Genomic DNA, 17,686 nt, shown 5'->3' on the forward strand with positions numbered 1-17,686 from the left:
CCCCGTCGTGCCATCACTGACCTACATACCGAGGAGAGGAGCAGGAACCCTCGTCGTGCCATCACTGGCCTACATACCGGGGAGAGGAGCAGGACCCCCCGTCGTGCCATCACTGACCTACATACCGGGGAGAGGAGCAGGACCGCCCCCCCCCCCCCCCCCCCCGTAGTGTGTTGGGCCTTTCTTCTTTTTTGATACATGTTGAATAATTTTCATGGAGCTGCTGATACAAAAGTTATAAAAGGAAACATATTTAGTCTTTTTTACTGGAGCATATAAACGGTTAACAGCCGGTCAATGACCCGGGGCGGCAGCGTCCATCACCTGTGCCGCTGTCAGTGACAAGGCCTCGTTCATGCGCTGCCGCTGCCGTGTGAAGTGCCGTCTGGTGTTTCTTGTGAACTGACGTTGATATGTTTCTGAGTTTTGTGCTTTCCCGCCCCGATGTCTGATAATAGCGGTGTACCCGAATGAGGCTCCGGGCGGCAGAAACAGGTGACACCAGCACAGTCAGGTCCTAGGAACCAGAGGCTGCAAAACACACAGAATGTCGCCTGAGGACTCATCATAGCTGACCAGGGTGTGGAGGCAAGTTGGAAAGTATGTGACCCCCGGGGTTTAGTTTTGTTTCTAGAACAAGAACTTATTTTCTGTACAAAAAATTTAAAAAATTTCTGACCAGTACATTGCACAACACAGACTGCTACGCTGCACGAGGGAACGCTACTGTTCTGCCTAAATACTCCAGAGCTGCACTTGCTATTCTGCATAGCTGGTCCCTTTTCTATGTATGAAAGACGTGTGGAGAAAATATACATGTTTGTATGTTGAACATGAAACCAGTAGTTACAGACACACATTTTACATAATTGGCGGCCGATTACGTGAGTGTTCCTCTTGGAGGTGAAGGCCGAGTTGTCAGACCAGTGTTTTTTAGGTCACCTGATAAGTGGCATCGGTTGCCGATGCTGTAATCCGACCCTATGTCATGGCATGCATTCCTCACAGGCATGGTTCAAGCACCACCTACTATAATGAGCTTGGAGATGTCCTCCCTGTGGCCCTATAAGTCCGAGGCTGAGGTGTGGTCCCTCATCACTGAGTTATCTAACCACTTCTAAACTGGATCACAATGTTCTTTATACTCCCTGACAGACGGCAATTTCTTTTGGGAGGATTTTCTTTGAGTACCATCAATAAGATTGTTGAGTTATCAACCATGCCAATTCTATTTTTCTCTATGATTTCCCCACCTCACCCCATTACAGTTTATTGTTGCATCGTACTGGGCAGCTTGCAAGAGTTAGGCTGGGTTCACATTGCGTTAATGGGAAAGCGCTAACGGACAAGCGCTAACGGACAACGGTGAAATTAACGCCGTGCAACGCGTCCGTTAGCGCGCCCATTCACAGCAATGGGAACGCGCAGCACTAGCGCGTGCCATGTTCGGCACGCGCTATGCGACGCGCCGGTGTTTCCTGGCGCGCCGCGGACGCTGCTTGCAGCGTCCGAGGCGCGCCCGCGGTCCATTCCCCGCTCTCGCAGATCGGGGATCTGCGAGAGCGGGGACGTACCGCGACCCCGGGACGCAGCCCCATTAAAAACATTGCGTTAGCGCAACCCGCTAGCGCTAAACGGGTTGCACTAACGCAATGTGAACCTAGCCTTAGGGTGACATTGCACACCTGAGGCTATACTGTATATTTATATGGGGATCATAACATGAGATGATACTTTACGGGGAACCGCCATGGGTACCTTCCCCACCCGCTAAAGGTCAACGCCAATAGATGCTAAATTACTGAAATGTTCATCTGTTCCGAGTTGCCAAATACACAACATGGAGAAAAGTATTTTCCCCCTTCATTTTCCACCTAGAGCAGATTTTCTAACTTGCCTATGCAGTTGGGCCTTCTTCCTATACAACAGCAGCGACTCTTCTAGAAAGGTTTTAAGTGGTTGTGGAAGTTGCCTGACATTTGTCTGTACTGACAATACTTCTTTAGTGGGTGGAATATAACTTTTTCTCTTAAGCAGAGTTTCTCTGGAAATGTTTTATGTTCGTTCTAGTACCCCTTTAAGTTTGAAATCTAAAATGGCCTCTTCCACTGTAGACACTGTAAATATTCTTCTTTATTAAGAGAAAGGGCAACGCTTCTGCTAATCTCAGTGTGATGAAAGTGTTCGGTTTTTGTTTTTTTCTTGTTTTTTTTTCTATCTCCCACACTCCCTCTCTTAAGATACACCTGTATCCTTGGGGTCTAAGCTACGCAGGTGCTTTGCCCCAGGGTACTACCAGCTATTGAAACTTGGCACAGCGGTCAGGGCACTCTGCCAGGGGTTGTATTTGTCACACACTGTGCACGGTGTGAAATATTTGTCTATTACATGTGACTCTCCAAAAACTCTTTCCCTCTGGAATAAAGTTTTTAAAGATAATGGAGACTTGTAAATGAGGACATTTTCAGGTGGAGTACGACAGGGGAGCTATTTAAAAAGGGTGATCTTCGAATCGTGTGCATGGCAAATGACATTAGTCAAGGCAGTTACTGTGCTTTTAAGTAAATAACGGGTGGGGATGTCTAATGAAGTCTAATTGTTTCAAATATAGCCTATGTTTACTAAAATGTCCTGGTTTTAGCACTTTTTTTTTTTTTTATAATGCAGGGCTGTAAGGATATTATATGTTCACTAAAGAGCATGACTTCAAGTGGCGCAGTAGTCAGGTGGCTTGTACTCACTTGCTTCAGGCTTCATTCACAGGGTGTAGTTGCTCGTTCATTAAATTAGGTACCGCCATGGGTATGTAATGCACCCACTAAACTGCTGGTACCAATTACATTTATGAAAAAGGATTATTGGAACTAGAAAATCATGGTTGCTCTGATCCAGAAACAGCGTTCACTATTCCTTAGGTTTTTCTTTGGTGGTGGTGCTGACCTGCAATACTGCACATCCCTTGTCGTTGAGCATGTTGTCTTTTTTTTTTTTTTTTTAAATTTAAGAAAGTAACTATTTTTTTTACCTTTTTAAGAGGGTAGTAATATTCCTTTTTATCTGTGCACAACTTATTAAATTTCCATCAGTTCATGTTATTGGAATGCGACTCCAGATACATTTTCCTCCGATTGCCGCAATCGGTGCCGGAATGCGTCTTGTTAGCAGGATTACTCGCCGAGAGCGGAGTTTTTTTTTCATTTGTCCACGGAGTGGAATGCATTTTATTAACACCCGAGAAGTCATCTCTGCGTGGCGCCCTGCCAACCTGCGTTTAATTACACTTCTATAGAGCAAATTAGGTCAGCTCTTCCCAGTACCGCGGAACCGGCTCATCTTTGGTATGCAAATAATGAAATGAACTATGCTGAATCATTCCGCCATCTCGCTGGAAACAGCCAGCAAGTAGGTCAGATCTTAGCTCTTCCAAACAGCTGTGGGAGACTGCAATAAGAGTAGCAATATTCAGGGCTGGCCGGGATGTATAGCTCATACTTTAATCTATATACATAATTGTCTAAGGGGTACTTCCGTCTGTCTGTCTGTCCTTCTGTCACGGTTATTCGTTCACTGATTTGTCTCGGCAGCTGCCTGTCATGGCTGCCGCATCCAATCAGCGACGGCCACAGTCCGATTAGTCCCTCCCCTGCACTCACTGCCCGGCGCTCGCTCGGTAATCCCCCTCCACTCACCGCTCACACAGGGTTAATGGCAGCGGTAACGCACTCCGTTACCGCTGCTATTAACCCTGTGTCCCCAACTATTTACTATTGATGCTGCCTATGCGGCATCAATAGTAAAAAATATGTCATGTTAAAAATAAAAAAAACCTGCTATACTCACCCTCTGCTGCCTTTCTCACTCCTCGCCACGCTCCCGGGACCGCTCCATTGCAAGCGGCAGCTTCCGGTCCCGTCCCAGGGCTGGTGTGCGACAAGGACCTGCCGTGACGGTCATGTGACCGCAACGTCATCATAGGTCCTGCTCACACCAGCCCTGGGACCGGAAGCTGCTGCTTGCAATGGAGCGTTCCCGGGATCGTGGCGAGGAGCGGCAAAGGCAGCGGATGGTGAGTATAGCAGGATTTCAACAGGCTATAGGGGAGTATATGTTTATTTATTTATTTTTTTTACGTCTCTATACTACGTGGCTCTGTGCTGGCCAATATACTACGTGACTGGGCAATATACTACATGGCTCTGCTATATACTATGTGGCTGGGCAATATACTATGTGGCTGGGCAATATACTATGTGGCTGGGCAATATACTATGTGGCTGGGCAATATACTATGTGGCTGGACGATATACTACGTGGCTGGGCGATATACTACATGGCTGGGCAATATACTACGTCGCTGGGCAATATACTACATCGCTGGGCAATATACTACGTCGCTGGGCAATATACTACGTCACTGGGCAATATACTACGTCACTGGGCAATATACTACATGGCTGGGCAATATACTACAAGGCTTGGCAATATACTACGTGGCTGTGCAATATACTATGTCGCTGGGCAATATACTACGTGACTGGGCAATATACTACGTGGCTGGGCAATATACTACGTGGACATGCATATTCTAGAATACCCGATGCGTTCGAATCGGGCCACCATCTAGTATATATTATATTTATACATTATATATTTCCTTTTTTCACTGCAGGCCCAGCTTTTCAAGCATGGCAAAAGAGAAGATTGTTTACCCTATGGTGAGACACTGGCCTAAACATTAATGGGGTTGTTCAGTACTTTAAAAACATGGCTGGCTTCTTACAAAAACAGCGCCACCTCGGTCTACAGGTTGAACCTGGTATTGCAGCTCAGCTTCTTTCAAGTTAGAGTTACAGAGCTGCAATACCATAGAGGACCAGTAGACGGGGGTGGCGCTGCTTTTGGAGGAAGGCAACCACGTTTTTATAATGCTACGTCCAGACAGTTGCTGAAAGTGCAATTCAGAAAAAGTTATTCTGGTAAACTGTTTCAGGCTCTTCTCAGTACTGTCTTTGTTGTTTCTAATGTTGTGGAAGCCTGGTGATTAGCAATATGGCTGCTGTGACACCTAGAGAGGTTGTCATGCAGTTATATTTCTGGTGATATGTCTGCTTGGTTCACTTAGCTTATTTCTTAGGGTGCTGTTGCAGATTTAATTTGGTACCTTCATGCGTAGGGAATACACCCACTGAACTGCCAATGCCAATAACCTTAAACTGAAAGAAAGCAAAACATTGCAGCTTTTTCCAGGAACAGCTCCCCACATGTCATTGTGGTTTTTTTCGGGTTTTGCATCTCTGCTTAATTTAAGTGACCGGTGCCAACCTGCAAAAGGGATGGTGCTGTTTTGGGGAAAAAGGATGTACTGTTGTGGGGAAAAAAATCAGCCTTGTTTTTCATTTGTTTGTTACATATAATTGGCTTTGGAAGTTTAGTGGGTGCAATAGATACCCATGGCGGTACCTAATTCAATGAATATATGTTTACACACTGACATAAAAGTGCTGTTTATGGAAAAAGCAGCCATGTTTTTATAATTCAGGACAAACATTGTTAATATTATGAGAAGGTGATAAGCCCCTTCAAATTGTGATTAATGGGGGGTGGTCCCGCCTTGCAGGTTATCACTTAGGAAAACTTTAATTGGGAATTGTCTGCCACCTTTCCCTGTAACGCTTGCTTTGGTAACATGTACTAGTACCTCCATTATCTCTGTCGCAGCCTCCACTGTGCTGAACGCCCTGGATAACTGCAAGCTCAGCGACAGCAACCAGACAGTGCTCCGCAAGCTGGGAGTCAAGCTGGTCCAGCGCCTGGGGCTCACCTTCCTCAAACCCAAAGTGGCCAACTGGAGGTACGTTGGATTAGGGTTGTCCTGTGCACCCCACGCCTCTCTATCATCATGCCTCATACAAGCCTATGGGAGGTAAGAAAACCTACAGAGTAGGGGGATTCACAGGAGTCTCTGCAGGCAGAGAGAAAAAATCCTAAAAGTCATTAATGACAGCTTCTCTGTGATGCTAATGGAAAGAGCCTGCCGAACAGGTTGGGCGGCTTCCCAGCAGCTCTGCTGACACATGGGAAACCACTCGGCTTTTACTGCCCCTCTGGCAGCACATAAGCCTCATCCAAGTCTAACACTCCCATCATTTGATGTCCGTGGTTCCCGCGGAGGCTGCATTGTGCCGACCCTTTACTATGCAGAACGGAGCAGCCACCGGCTACAGAATTCCGGCAGGGCCCTCAACCCCACCGACCCTCCATCAGATCTCCCACGCTGATAGGCGGGCGGAGGAGCCGGCGTCATCTTCCCTACCATTTAAACCCATGACTTCTGGGCTTTTAATACTGATGGGTTAATAGGGGGCTGGAAGCTGAGATATGGGGGCTGTGGGCTGGGGATGACGAAGAAGGCCAAGTAGGAACATTATTGTGTCTCAGCTTTATGAACCTCTGAGAAATTAGGGTGGCCATAAATGTTGACTAGATAGCGCAGCTGGATAGTGGGGTCCCAGGCATGAGCTCACATGGAATAGCGCCCCCAGCTCAGGTCCAAGAGACCACGTTGGGGGTTGGAGTACTGGTGTCCTACAGAGGTTGGGCCATAAGGTCAAGGATTATAGCCCATCAGCGACCCTGCAATGGCAGTCTGACATTAAAATGCACTGGCCGCCTTTGCACTTCAGTCGTCTCCCTGCGTCACATTGCGGGGAGCCAATGGCTGCTGAATACCCCCGATGGCTGCGATCTTAGTCCACCCGTAGCTGGGCCTCATAGGAGAACATCAGTGTTACTATGAACTGTGGTAATCTGATGTATAGGGCAAGTGATCAGACAATCGCAGGTTCTAGTCCCCGTCTCGGCCTCTCCCCAGGTATCAGCGCGGATCCAGATCTCTGGCTGCAAATTTGCTTCAATCTTCGACCAGTGTCCAGAATCCCTCCGCGACTTCCTCTTCCGACGAGGAGGAGTACGACATCCCGGAGGAGATCGAGAATGTAGTAGGTACGGACCGACCACGGACCTACTTTATTTTTCTAGGTCATAATGTGCAGTACTGCTTTTCAACACTATATAGCAGTAGCTGATCTTTTCCATAGACCTCAATGTAACAGCCCCCTTCCCCCGACAGATTCTTTATTTTATTTTTTTATTTAAATATAGCAATTTTAGAAAACCGAACAGTACAGAAAGCAAATTCCGGTCCCTAAATATGTCGTTTTTTTTTTTAATTTCTGACTTTGGGTCTCCTTACAGAGCAGTTGCTGGTGGGGCTGAAGGACAAAGACACCATTGTGCGATGGTCTGCGGCGAAAGGGTATGTGGGCCTGCTGGGCACTAAAGTCTTTTTTTTTTTTTTTTCTTCTCCCTTCTCGCCCGACCGTTACAGGTCTCACAGTTGGCAGAGTAAACATCATTGTAGTGAAATTTGCTGAGCCCTCGGGGCAGGAGCTTTGTTTGCTCCTTCACTTCCTTGTCAGTCTGTAGCCAATTCTCCAAATCATGCCTCGCGCCCGCTCCGTCCCTCGCCCTGTGCCCCGCGCCCGCTCCTACCCTCGCCCTATGCCCCGCACCCGCTCCATCTATTGTCCCCCGACCCGTGCCTGTTCTGTCCCTCGCCCTATGCCCCGCACCCGCTCCATCCATTGTCCAGCACCCGCTCCGTCCCCCGCCCCGCTTACCCCATCGCCTGTTTTCTTTTCCCAGGATCGGACGGCTGACGGGCCGGCTGCCCAGAGACCTTGCCGATGACGTGGTGGGCTCTGTGCTCGACTGCTTCAGGTAATCACAAGATGATACCCACCTGTCTATAGGGGGTTTCGGGGTCCACGACGTTGGAGGATAGGCTTTCTGTTCTGCCTGGGATAAGGGGGCGGTGATGCTCATCAGTGTGCAGGGGTCCTATCTGATGCTGGCCGGAGTTTTGTAGGACGGTTACCTGGAAGGATTTGCATATCGGTTCCCCGTGCACCTGGAGGCCTGTGCTCACTTGTGCGCCCTCCAGACACGTCCCCTCCTGTCCTGGGTACACGGACCATTATACACATTGTCCAGATTGACGTCCTGTACAATCCCCAGACCCTCACAGGGATGGACCCCACAGAACTTCCTAGAAATGGGGACCATACCGTTGGGGTCCTGAGAGACAAAAAAAAAAACGTTCCCCGTAACCCTTACAGGGATTGGGTCCCCACCGAGACCCCTACAGGGATGGAGAGACCCGTGCAGGGTTGTGTCTTCTCTCACATATGTCACTGCCCCCTCACACTTCTCTCCTGTAATACTATGTGCTGCTTTTATTCTTCCCATCTTGTCTTAAATGATCATTTCATTATATCATTCTGGGTAGATGTGACTCCCATGACACTCCCCCCACTTACACTTGTCCTTCTGCTGGGTGATTGGAGGGATCTGACTATTATTTCTTGCCGTTCTTTCTCCCCGCAGTTTCCAGGAGACCAATAACGCCTGGCACGGGGGCTGCCTCGCCCTGGCGGAGCTCGGCCGGAGAGGACTGCTGCTTCCCTCTCGCCTCCCTGACGGTAAATGCTGCCCCCGTTGCTGTCCCTTCCCCGTTACTGTCCCTTCCCTGTTACTGTCCCTTCCCCGTTACTGTCCCTTCCCCGTTACTGTCCCTTCCCCGTTACTGTCCCTCCCCCGTTACTGTCCCTTCTCTATTACTCTCCCTTCTCTATTACTGTCTCCTCCCCTATTAGTCTCCTCCCATTATCTGTCTTTTACCCATTACTGTCCCTTCCCCATTACTGTCTCCCCCCACCCATTACTGTCTCCCCCCATTACTGTCCCCTCCTGTATGAGACGGCATTAGGTCACCTACATAGTAATATATGGCCGATGCTCACCACAACGCCCTGAGTGGGAGGCCATTCTGATCTGGGCTGGTTAACCCTTTCCGTGCTGCATCCAGTAGTCGCTACATTTAGGTCCAGCACGAAGACCTGATTTGCATTGTGTAAGCTTGGGCCCGCGCCATGTTTACCTGCCGTCCCATCCAGGACACCTGTAGCCGCAGGGCCTGCGAGTATAGACTTGTGCCTGGCCCCGTGGGATACACATCAGCTACGCGGTGGCCGGGTGCTCGCACAGTCAAGGTGACCATCTACGGATGCGTTGTCGTCACCGTGTGTTCTGTACCATTGTCTGCAGTCACATTCCTCCGTCGCCTCCAGCCATCGGTGCCGGCGCTCACTTTCTCTTGCCTCGGGCCTAAGAGGTGAACATTGTGGGTGGATGTCAGGATGGGCCGTTGCCACCACTATTGTCAGCATCGAGGTCTCCGTGGGCTCCACCCCCCGCAGACACCTGTCTCCTTGTCTCCTTCCTTCCTTCCTCCTCCGCAGCCGCAAAGTGAAAGACTATCACAATGTGAATTAAGCTCACTGGCAGTCCTATGTAAATTCTTGTTATAGTATCACTGACTCGTCCCATAATTTACTATGTGTGACCGGTGTGGGCTTTGCCTCTGGTGCTGGGGGGGGGCATGGGCTATGCCTCTGGTGCTGGGGGCCTGGGCTCTGCCTCTGGTGCCGTGGGGGGCCTGGGCTCTGCCTCTGGTGCCGTGGGGGGGCCTGGGCTCTGCCTCTGGTGCCGTGGGGGGATGTGAGCTATGCCCCTGGTGCCGTGGGGGGCCTGGGCTCTACCTCTGGTGCTGGGGGGATGTGGGCTATGCCCCTGGTGCCGTGGGGGGCCTGGGCTCTACCTCTGGTGCCGTGGGGGGGCCTGGGCTCTGCCTCTGGTGCTGGGGGGGGGGGCGTGGGCTATGCCCCTGGTGCTGTGGGGGGCCTGGGCTCTACCTCTGGTGCTGGGGGGGGCATGGGCTATGCCTCTGGTGCCGTGGGTGGGCTTGGGCTCTGCCTCTGGTGCCGTGGGTGGGCTTGGGCTCTGCCTCTGGTGCCGTGGGTGGGCTTGGGCTCTGCCTCTGGTGCCGTGGGTGGGCTTGTGGTCTGCCTCTGGTGCCGGGGGTGGGCTTGTGGTCTGCCTCTGGTGCCGGAGGTGGGCTTGGGGTCTGCCTCTGGTGCCGGAGGTGGGCCCGGGCTCTGCCTCTGGTGCCTTGGGGGTGGCCTTGGGATCTGCCTCTGGTGCCTTGGGGGGACCTGGGCTCTGGTGGGGGGTGGCGGGTCTCTGCCTCTGGTGCAGGCCCTGTCCCTGCTGTGGGCATAATCTCTGATCAGTATGGCCTTGAAACGCGCTGTAATAAGAGGATGGTAGGACAGTGTGACGCTGCTGCTACCAGTGTGATCTCTATCAGATCTGCAGCACAGAGTATTTCAGGTGAGCAGCATGCCCACATAGTGGAGACCTGACCACTCATCTGCTACCATTTTTAGCCTGTAAGGACCACTCAGATTACTGATTTCTTAAAATAAAGCCTTTATTATTATTTTTATTTTTTTTTTTTTATTCATTTTGTGTGGAAAGCAGAACATAAAAAAGACAAAACCAGGAAGCGTCCGTATCCGGACCTCACGTGCGTCTGTACAGCTGTACGGCAGACGTCAGCCCCTCACCCTGCAGCAGCGCCGGCTATGCTTTATACAAAAATAAATATTACCAATATATAAATATGATTGCGTCCTGACCCCGTATCCTTTGTGGGGGATGGGGTGAGCAGCGGGGGCGGGGAGAGGACAGCCGCTAAATATTAGCTTCATCAGTTCATTAGAGTCTGTGCTCGTCAGCAAGTACTTCAGATTAGCCAGTTATTGACTGTCCGCATGTAGTCATCGAAAAGCAGCTCTCAGGAACAGCGAGACGGACGGACGCCATCTAGGACATCCTCTGCCTCTTCCTCAGTGTGAAGACTCTGTTGCAGTCAGATATTTTTGCTTTTTTGGCGGCAGTTTTGCCCACGTCTTTGGAGGTCCCTCTTTTTTGACCCCTAAGTTTGCCATGACTTTCTTCCTTTTGGTGACCCAGAGAGGTCACTTCTGTTTGCTCTGGTTTATCCCCCTGCGTTTCGCAACTGTCCTCCTCCACTGCCCGAGCCGCTGGAATGGGGCTGGACGACGCCAGCTGGCAAAGGGCTACCGCCGCCGATTGCTTCTGCTCATCGCATTGGTCCATCAGCGCCTTTACATCTGCCATGTCAATGGCGTCTTGGTTTGGTGAATGCGGCCTTTGATTTGGAGACTTTTCTTCTGCATCGTCTTTCCTGCCCAAGTCTTTGACGGACAGGTTCAGTGGCATATCTTGCTCCATGAAGTCGGGGGTGGGCGGTTGTTCTGGGGCGATATCTGTATCTAACTCTACCCTTTTACAAAGGTTAAGCGGTATGAATGCCTCGTCATCTCCGCTTGTTGATGTGTCACAGTCGGCATCAGTATCTGTGGAGGACGTGACTTCTTCATTCGCAGAGCTGAAATGACAAAAATTGGGAGAGGTTAAGAACCTGGTCCTCTTTAAAAGCTTCTTAACTATCTACATTGCCTTGCTCTCGAAATGGAAGACACTGTCAGGAGCCTTGGGAGAAGCAAGAAATGAATCTACGTGGGATGCCGAGGGCTAGGTGGAGGAGACCATGAAAATCGAGATCAAGTAACGTCGAAGCAAACATTTTCTCTATTATTGCCCTGACTTAACCCCAGAGATGCTTATCTACATGTACTTTGGCTTAACGGGCTCTGATTTGGAAGAGGGTGGTAAAAGCTGGTCATGACACCCAGGGAAGTAAGGAGATGGAATGATACAAATCAACATGAGACTTTGAGGGCACATTGTATGCCATCAACATCAACGGGATTGACCAATTAATTATGAAACTAACGTCATAGCCAGTTTTTAATTACTCCGACTTACATATACATTGTATCTACGGTGATTTACATAAGACGTAGAGGACAAGGTGGAAGGTCTCCACAGATATAGTCAAAATCATCAACCACCTAATTTCAAGGTTAACATGGCTACGTTTTGTTGCTCAGACTTAAAATGAGGAATCTCTTCTACATCTACATTGATATGAAATAATGCGAGAAGTCAAGGTAGATACTGTTAAAAAAAAAAAAAAAAAATCAAGGGGGTCAACTAATTTCGAGGTGACTTACCATGGAGACTCTCCTCGACTTAGCGAAGGCTGGGAGTCTGTGCTCTTCTTCACTGGCTTGAAAGCTGTTGGGTTTTGCCCCAAACTGTCCCACTTTCCTAACGTAGAGGTAGATTTGCTGGACAGGTCAAAGATTCCTTCAAAGCCTTGACTGTTCTGAGTGAAGTTGGTCGGACTCGGTCTACCAGGAGAGCCAGTAGCGGCACTGGCAGCCCGCGGACTCATCTTCAGGCCCTCTCCTTCATGTTTATGATTGTCTTGGCCGAGAAGAACCTCTTTTTGACATTCCACTTGTTTTTTAGATGGTTCTAAGGAGTAGAAAAGTGGTGGGCTGGAGGTTGGGTAGACGAAAGGTGTGTTGTCCATGCTTGGTGCTGTGGGGGCTTTGGTCAAGCCATGAGATAACTTGAGGCCATATGGCAAAAAAGAGTGTTCGGCCGGCCGGTAGAAGCCATATGGCATGGACGAGCTCTGCTGGAACTGATGCATCAGTCTGTAATCAATTGATGGATTTATCGGATTCGGCATGGAGAGTCCTGAAGATTGAATGAGGTGAGGACGGAAGAGTCTGTGGTCTGTGGAGCTGAACATCGATATCCTTGAGCTATCATACATGTACGGGAGGACAGCCGGCACCCCGGTCTCATAATACTTATATTCCGGTATCATTGGTCTCATGTAATGTGGGATTGTTGGCTTGGGACCAAGCTCCGGTGGAACCAGTTCTGCAGTTTTCCATGGGGTCGATATTAACCTTTGGAAAGCAGACCCCTCACTATGGACTCCTTTGACTGGGCCTACCGGTGGTATGATTTCAGGTAGGTGGCCTCTCTCTGTTCCAACCGGCATAAAGGCCGAAGGTCTCAAAACGCCTTCAATAGCGATTGGCTTTGAAACTGGGCTATGCCCAGTTGGTGAGGGTACTGTCACGTCTTTGTGGTTGATCAGCTTTTCAACGTGTGCTTTGGTGTCCTTATTTGTGGAATCCAGATTGTCTTTGAGATCATCTCTGGTGATGTTGAGTTGTCCATTGGCCATAACAGGCTTGGGCTTCACCAAACCCTCGGGTGATGGCTGTTTGGTCTCCATGCCATTCAACTTTGGGCTCTTGACCGCTCTGTCTTGCTCGGTCACTAGAGTGATGGAGTTTTTGCAAAGCCCATACTTCATGTGGTTGAAGAGATGAGATTTCTCGTTGCAGGTGAACGGACACTGGAAGCACTTGTACTTGAATGGCTTTCCTGGAGGTCTCGGGATGTAATGAGGTTTCTTGGGCTTGCGCTCCTTCATAACAGACATCTTGAAGCCTCTTGGTTGATCACCAAAACCTCCTTGGAGAAGAACCTCTGCTTCTTTTCACCTCTTGGTTCAGAGTCGTCCGTTCTGTATCTGCAAAGTAGGAAAAGTTAAGAAATTAAGAATTTTTTTTTTCTTCCTGTATCTAGGCAAGCTTCTGTCTCCCAGTGATTTCACTATGACTCTCCTAATCCACGTACCTGACTGGGCGTCTGGGCAAACTGGCTCAGCAAGGGGGTAATACTCATATAACGAGGGTGATTGACAGCTCTGCAAGCCAAGGAGCTTTCAGGGTGGACCCGCCATTAAGTCTGCCCTATTAATATCTTTAAGTAGGGGGCAGTATGCGGATTACACTAAAAATAACATGGTTGGGTTTTTTTTTTTCTTCTGGCATAAAATAATTTTTTTACAGCAGCGAATCTACAACTCCTAATGACTCTAAGGGTCGTACTTTTCACTCCAGAAAAATCATTCTAAGTATTTACATCGCGCTAAAACCTTAAACTCAAAGCAATTTACAAAATCGATAACTTTTACAAAATAATTGTGCCTTTTTGCTCCTATCTTCTTGAGGAATATTTTTTTACTTTTTTTTTTTTAAACTTTTTTTTATTATTATCTTTTATGGGGATTATTTTTTCCTTTTTAATTGTTTTTCTAAAATTTCTGTATTTTTTGTTATATATATATATATATATATATATATATATATATATATATACACACACACACACACACACACACACACACACACACACACACACACACACACACACACACACACACATACTTTTTTGTGTCTTTTACATATTGTTTTCATTCTTGGACACATTTTCACGTCTTTTTACTCTTATGTTTTCCTTTTTCGATTTATTTTTTTTTTTTATTTTACTTTTTTATATTTTTATTTTGGCCATTTTTATTTTTTTACTTTTATGTTCTAATTTTTAGATATATTTATATATTTTCTATTGTTTTTGTTTTTTTTACATTTTTATATCTTCATATTTGGGTATGTATGTGTATGTATAATCTTTTTGTATTTTCATTTTTGGACATATTTTTCATTATTTGTTTAATTATAATTGTTTTACTTTTATATTTTCATTTTTGGATATATTTTTATTGTAATTGCTTTACTTTTTATATTATCATTTGTGGAGATTTTTCTTTTTTTTTTATTACAATTGTTTTACTTTTTTTGGTCTTTTCTATTTGTTTTTCTCTCTTTTTTTTTTTTTATGCTGTCTTGGCTTTTCCAGGTAGGGAGAGCTTTTTCTGGCTCCTCAGCCTCCCCGTGCAGCGTAGATACGGCTTGTACTGGCACGTCGCTCCTTTCTACGCCTCTGATACTGAAGGCAGCGTGAGAAAGGGCTGCAGTGCCGTTCTCATGTCTGTGGACTTAAGATGTGTTACGGCATGGATTAAAAAAAAAAAAAAAAGTGATTTCACCATTTGCTCCAAGCATCATGATTTTAATGACGATTGTTACAAAACCTCTGACAGATAACCCATGGAAACATAGAAACTAATTGCTGGCGAGCCCCGGGGCACCGATTTCTGAAGAAATGTCTTTATTCTCTACAAGTAGTTAGATCATATTAGCGCTACGTGAGGACTGATGGAAAGAAAAAACAGCTGACGGTGGGAAACCGAGGGCTGCCGAGAAAAGCCAACACTTGTTTCATGTATAAAAAAACGCGTTTCAGGTATAAAAAAAAAAAAAACAAGAGGGCATAATTTCAACCCATACGGTCCTGTTTTTGTACTCTCAGCCTTCCCAAAAAGTGCTGGATTTACTTATATTTTATTTTCAGATTTTTTTTATTATATTATTATTATTTTTTTTTTTCTTCAACAACGTGTTTTGAATATTGGAGTATTAAATATATATGTGTATAATATAGGAGTGTGCATATATTAAAATAATAATGATAAAAGCTAAAGATAAAATATTAATAAGCATTATATATAGCGTATATTTATATATATATATATATATATATATATATATATATATATATATATATATATGATTAGTAATATATTTTATATATATTATAATATAGCTAATAATAAAAATTACATAATATATAATTTTTTTAATATAATTTTTTATTGTTAATAGATGAGAGATAGATATATATATATATATATATATATATATATATATATATATATATATATATATATATATATATATATATTTATTTTTATTATTTTTTTTTCATTTTATCTTTTTGCCTTTATATGTTTTAACCTATTTTTGGTATTATGGCTTCTTTTATTTTAGATTTGTGATTATTTTTTCTTTTCGGTTTAGTATTTTTGTTGTTGTTATATTATGTGTATGTACCAGCACCTTGCAGCTTGATGTCACTTGTTGGCCCCCTCGCTCCCTGGGCATGCTGGGGCTTGCAGCTCTGGGATGGGAGACCCCCTATGGGTGCCCATGACACAGGGTATAATGCCATTATGCAGAATGGGGCAGGACAGGGCTGGTATCGGGCAGGACAGCAGGCAGCAGCCTGGACATGCCTAATTACCCCCTATGCAGACCAGCGTTGTCACAACAAACAGGAGCGCAGCCCTGTGAGTCCGGTCCTTTGCATATACATGGGTGCAGATCACAGGCTGGATTCATTTGTAATTGTGTGCCATTGTCTGTGATACAAGGGAAGTTTCTGTCTAAATCCTCCCAGTTTCTGCCATCTTCATCCCTGGGAAACTTTCTCCTTTTTTTTCCTTAGCGTCCCCCTCTTTATATCTACTCCTCTCCTTATGTACAATGCCCACTCACCAGGAATGGAGCAGAACTCGGCAGCGTGAGTGTCGCCTCTCAGGAGGTGGCGCAGGTCTGTGTGCGGGCACAGTCCTCCAGAACCTGTGATGTGGCATCGATTGCATAACTGCGAGACCGCCGCCGTCACCCGGCCCGAGAGTGTCGCAAGCCGCAGCGTCTGCGAGCCGTCCGACTAGTCCAACTGGTAGCCAGGGATTGCCAGCGTGTGTGTAATATGCGAGTGTGTGTATGTATGTATGTATGTACGGTATGTATATATGTGTATATGTATATATAATGTGTGTGTGTGTATATATACACACGCACACACACATATATATCTAGGAAAATGGGGTCTGTATGCAGTATATGATGTGTATATAGAGGGTGGGTGTATAGTATGTGCAGTGAATGGGCTCTGTATAGGGTGTATACAGTGTATGGGCTCTGTATAGGGTGTATACAGTGTATGGGCTCTGTATATAGGGTGTATATAGTGTATGGGCTCTGTATATAGGGTGTATATAGTGTATGGGCTCTGTATATAGGGTGTATATAGTGTATGGGCTCTGTATATAGGGTGTATATAGTGTATGGGCTCTGTATATAGGGTGTATATAGTGTATGGGCTCTGTATATAGGGTGTATATAGTGTATGGGCTCTGTATATAGGGTGTATATAGTGTATGGGCTCTGTATATAGGGTGTATATAGTGTATGGGCTCTGTATATAGGGTGTATATAAGGTGTATACAGTAAAAAATAAAGTGTATTATTCAGTATATAGGCTCTGTATAAGACCAGTAGCGTTCCCCATATGTCCCATAGCCTCACGCGCACACACACGGTGTATCAGTACAGGTGTAATGCAATAGTGAGCACATAAATAATACCGCACACAGTGCACACACCCCCCCCGTCCTGTGCTGCGTACCCACAACCCCTGCCGTCCACCCCAAGCCCCCAGCCTGGACTCCACTGCTTAGTTCCTTTTACTTTTACTTTTACTTCTATTTCTATAAACTTCCAAAAAGTTCAGATTTTTTTTTAACAATTTTTATTTTTTCTATATTTTAGTTTGTACCATTCCTTGTTATATATAGTTTAGATTTTTTTTGCCATTTCTTAGTTTGTTCCATCTTTAGTTATATATAGTTTAGGGGTTTTTTTGTTTTTTTTTGCTGTGTTTGGTTCCTGTATAGTTTATAGTTTAGGGAAATAAGTCCGGGCAAAGCACCTGCTGTTATTAAAAAAAAAAAAAAAAAAATCCTCCAAGAAAGTGAGAGCAGCTGCAGCTCCCAGCACAGCGAAAAGGGTCCGAGGTCCCAAATATCATCATAGTGCAATAATACAGTGTAAAGTGCGGGGTCGTCCTTACCAGATGGAGCGCAGTCCTGCCTTCGGGGAGAAGTACCTGTTCTCTTTCTGCTCACAGGGAAGACTGAGAGCTGCCGTCTCGGAGGGAGGGATTTAAAGCTCAGGAGTTGCACCCTGAGGCGGTGGAGATGCACCTGATTCTGTTCCCAGCGCCCCGAGCTGCAGAG

The 17,686-nt window shown here is 46.4% G+C and overlaps 2 protein-coding genes across 2 annotated transcripts in view; one reads left to right on the plus strand and one right to left on the minus strand.

Annotated features, from left to right (window-relative positions):
* TBCD (tubulin folding cofactor D) overlaps positions 1–17,686 on the plus strand; it is a 118,489-nt gene that overhangs the window by 14,052 nt on the left and 86,751 nt on the right. Inside the window, exons 9-14 of the mRNA XM_069749271.1 lie at positions 4,670–4,715; positions 5,719–5,851; positions 6,872–7,002; positions 7,255–7,315; positions 7,705–7,779; positions 8,446–8,540. Coding sequence (XP_069605372.1) covers positions 4,670–4,715; positions 5,719–5,851; positions 6,872–7,002; positions 7,255–7,315; positions 7,705–7,779; positions 8,446–8,540 — 541 coding nt within the window. The remainder of the gene's footprint in view (positions 1–4,669; positions 4,716–5,718; positions 5,852–6,871; positions 7,003–7,254; positions 7,316–7,704; positions 7,780–8,445; positions 8,541–17,686) is intronic.
* Positions 10,373–17,656, minus strand: ZNF750 (zinc finger protein 750). Its single transcript, XM_069749267.1, has 3 exons — positions 17,521–17,656; positions 12,063–13,450; positions 10,373–11,374 (listed from the first exon to the last, which is right to left on the minus strand). Exons 2-3 carry the CDS (start codon positions 13,358–13,360, stop codon positions 10,786–10,788), a joined length of 1,887 nt encoding a protein of 628 aa, XP_069605368.1. The 5' UTR covers positions 13,361–13,450; positions 17,521–17,656; the 3' UTR covers positions 10,373–10,785.

The sequence above is a fragment of the Ranitomeya imitator genome, chromosome 2 (assembly GCF_032444005.1).
Source record: "Ranitomeya imitator isolate aRanImi1 chromosome 2, aRanImi1.pri, whole genome shotgun sequence".
Lineage (NCBI taxonomy): Eukaryota > Metazoa > Chordata > Amphibia > Anura > Dendrobatidae > Ranitomeya > Ranitomeya imitator.

Coding starts and splice junctions, on each gene's coding strand:
- ZNF750 (XM_069749267.1), bottom strand. CDS start 13,360: ATGTCTGTTATGAAGGAGCGCAAGCCCAAGAAACCTCATTACATCCCG. Junction 11,375..12,062: donor AGTCGAGGAGAGTCTCCATG/GTAAGTCACCTC, acceptor TTGTCATTTCAG/CTCTGCGAATGAAGAAGTCA.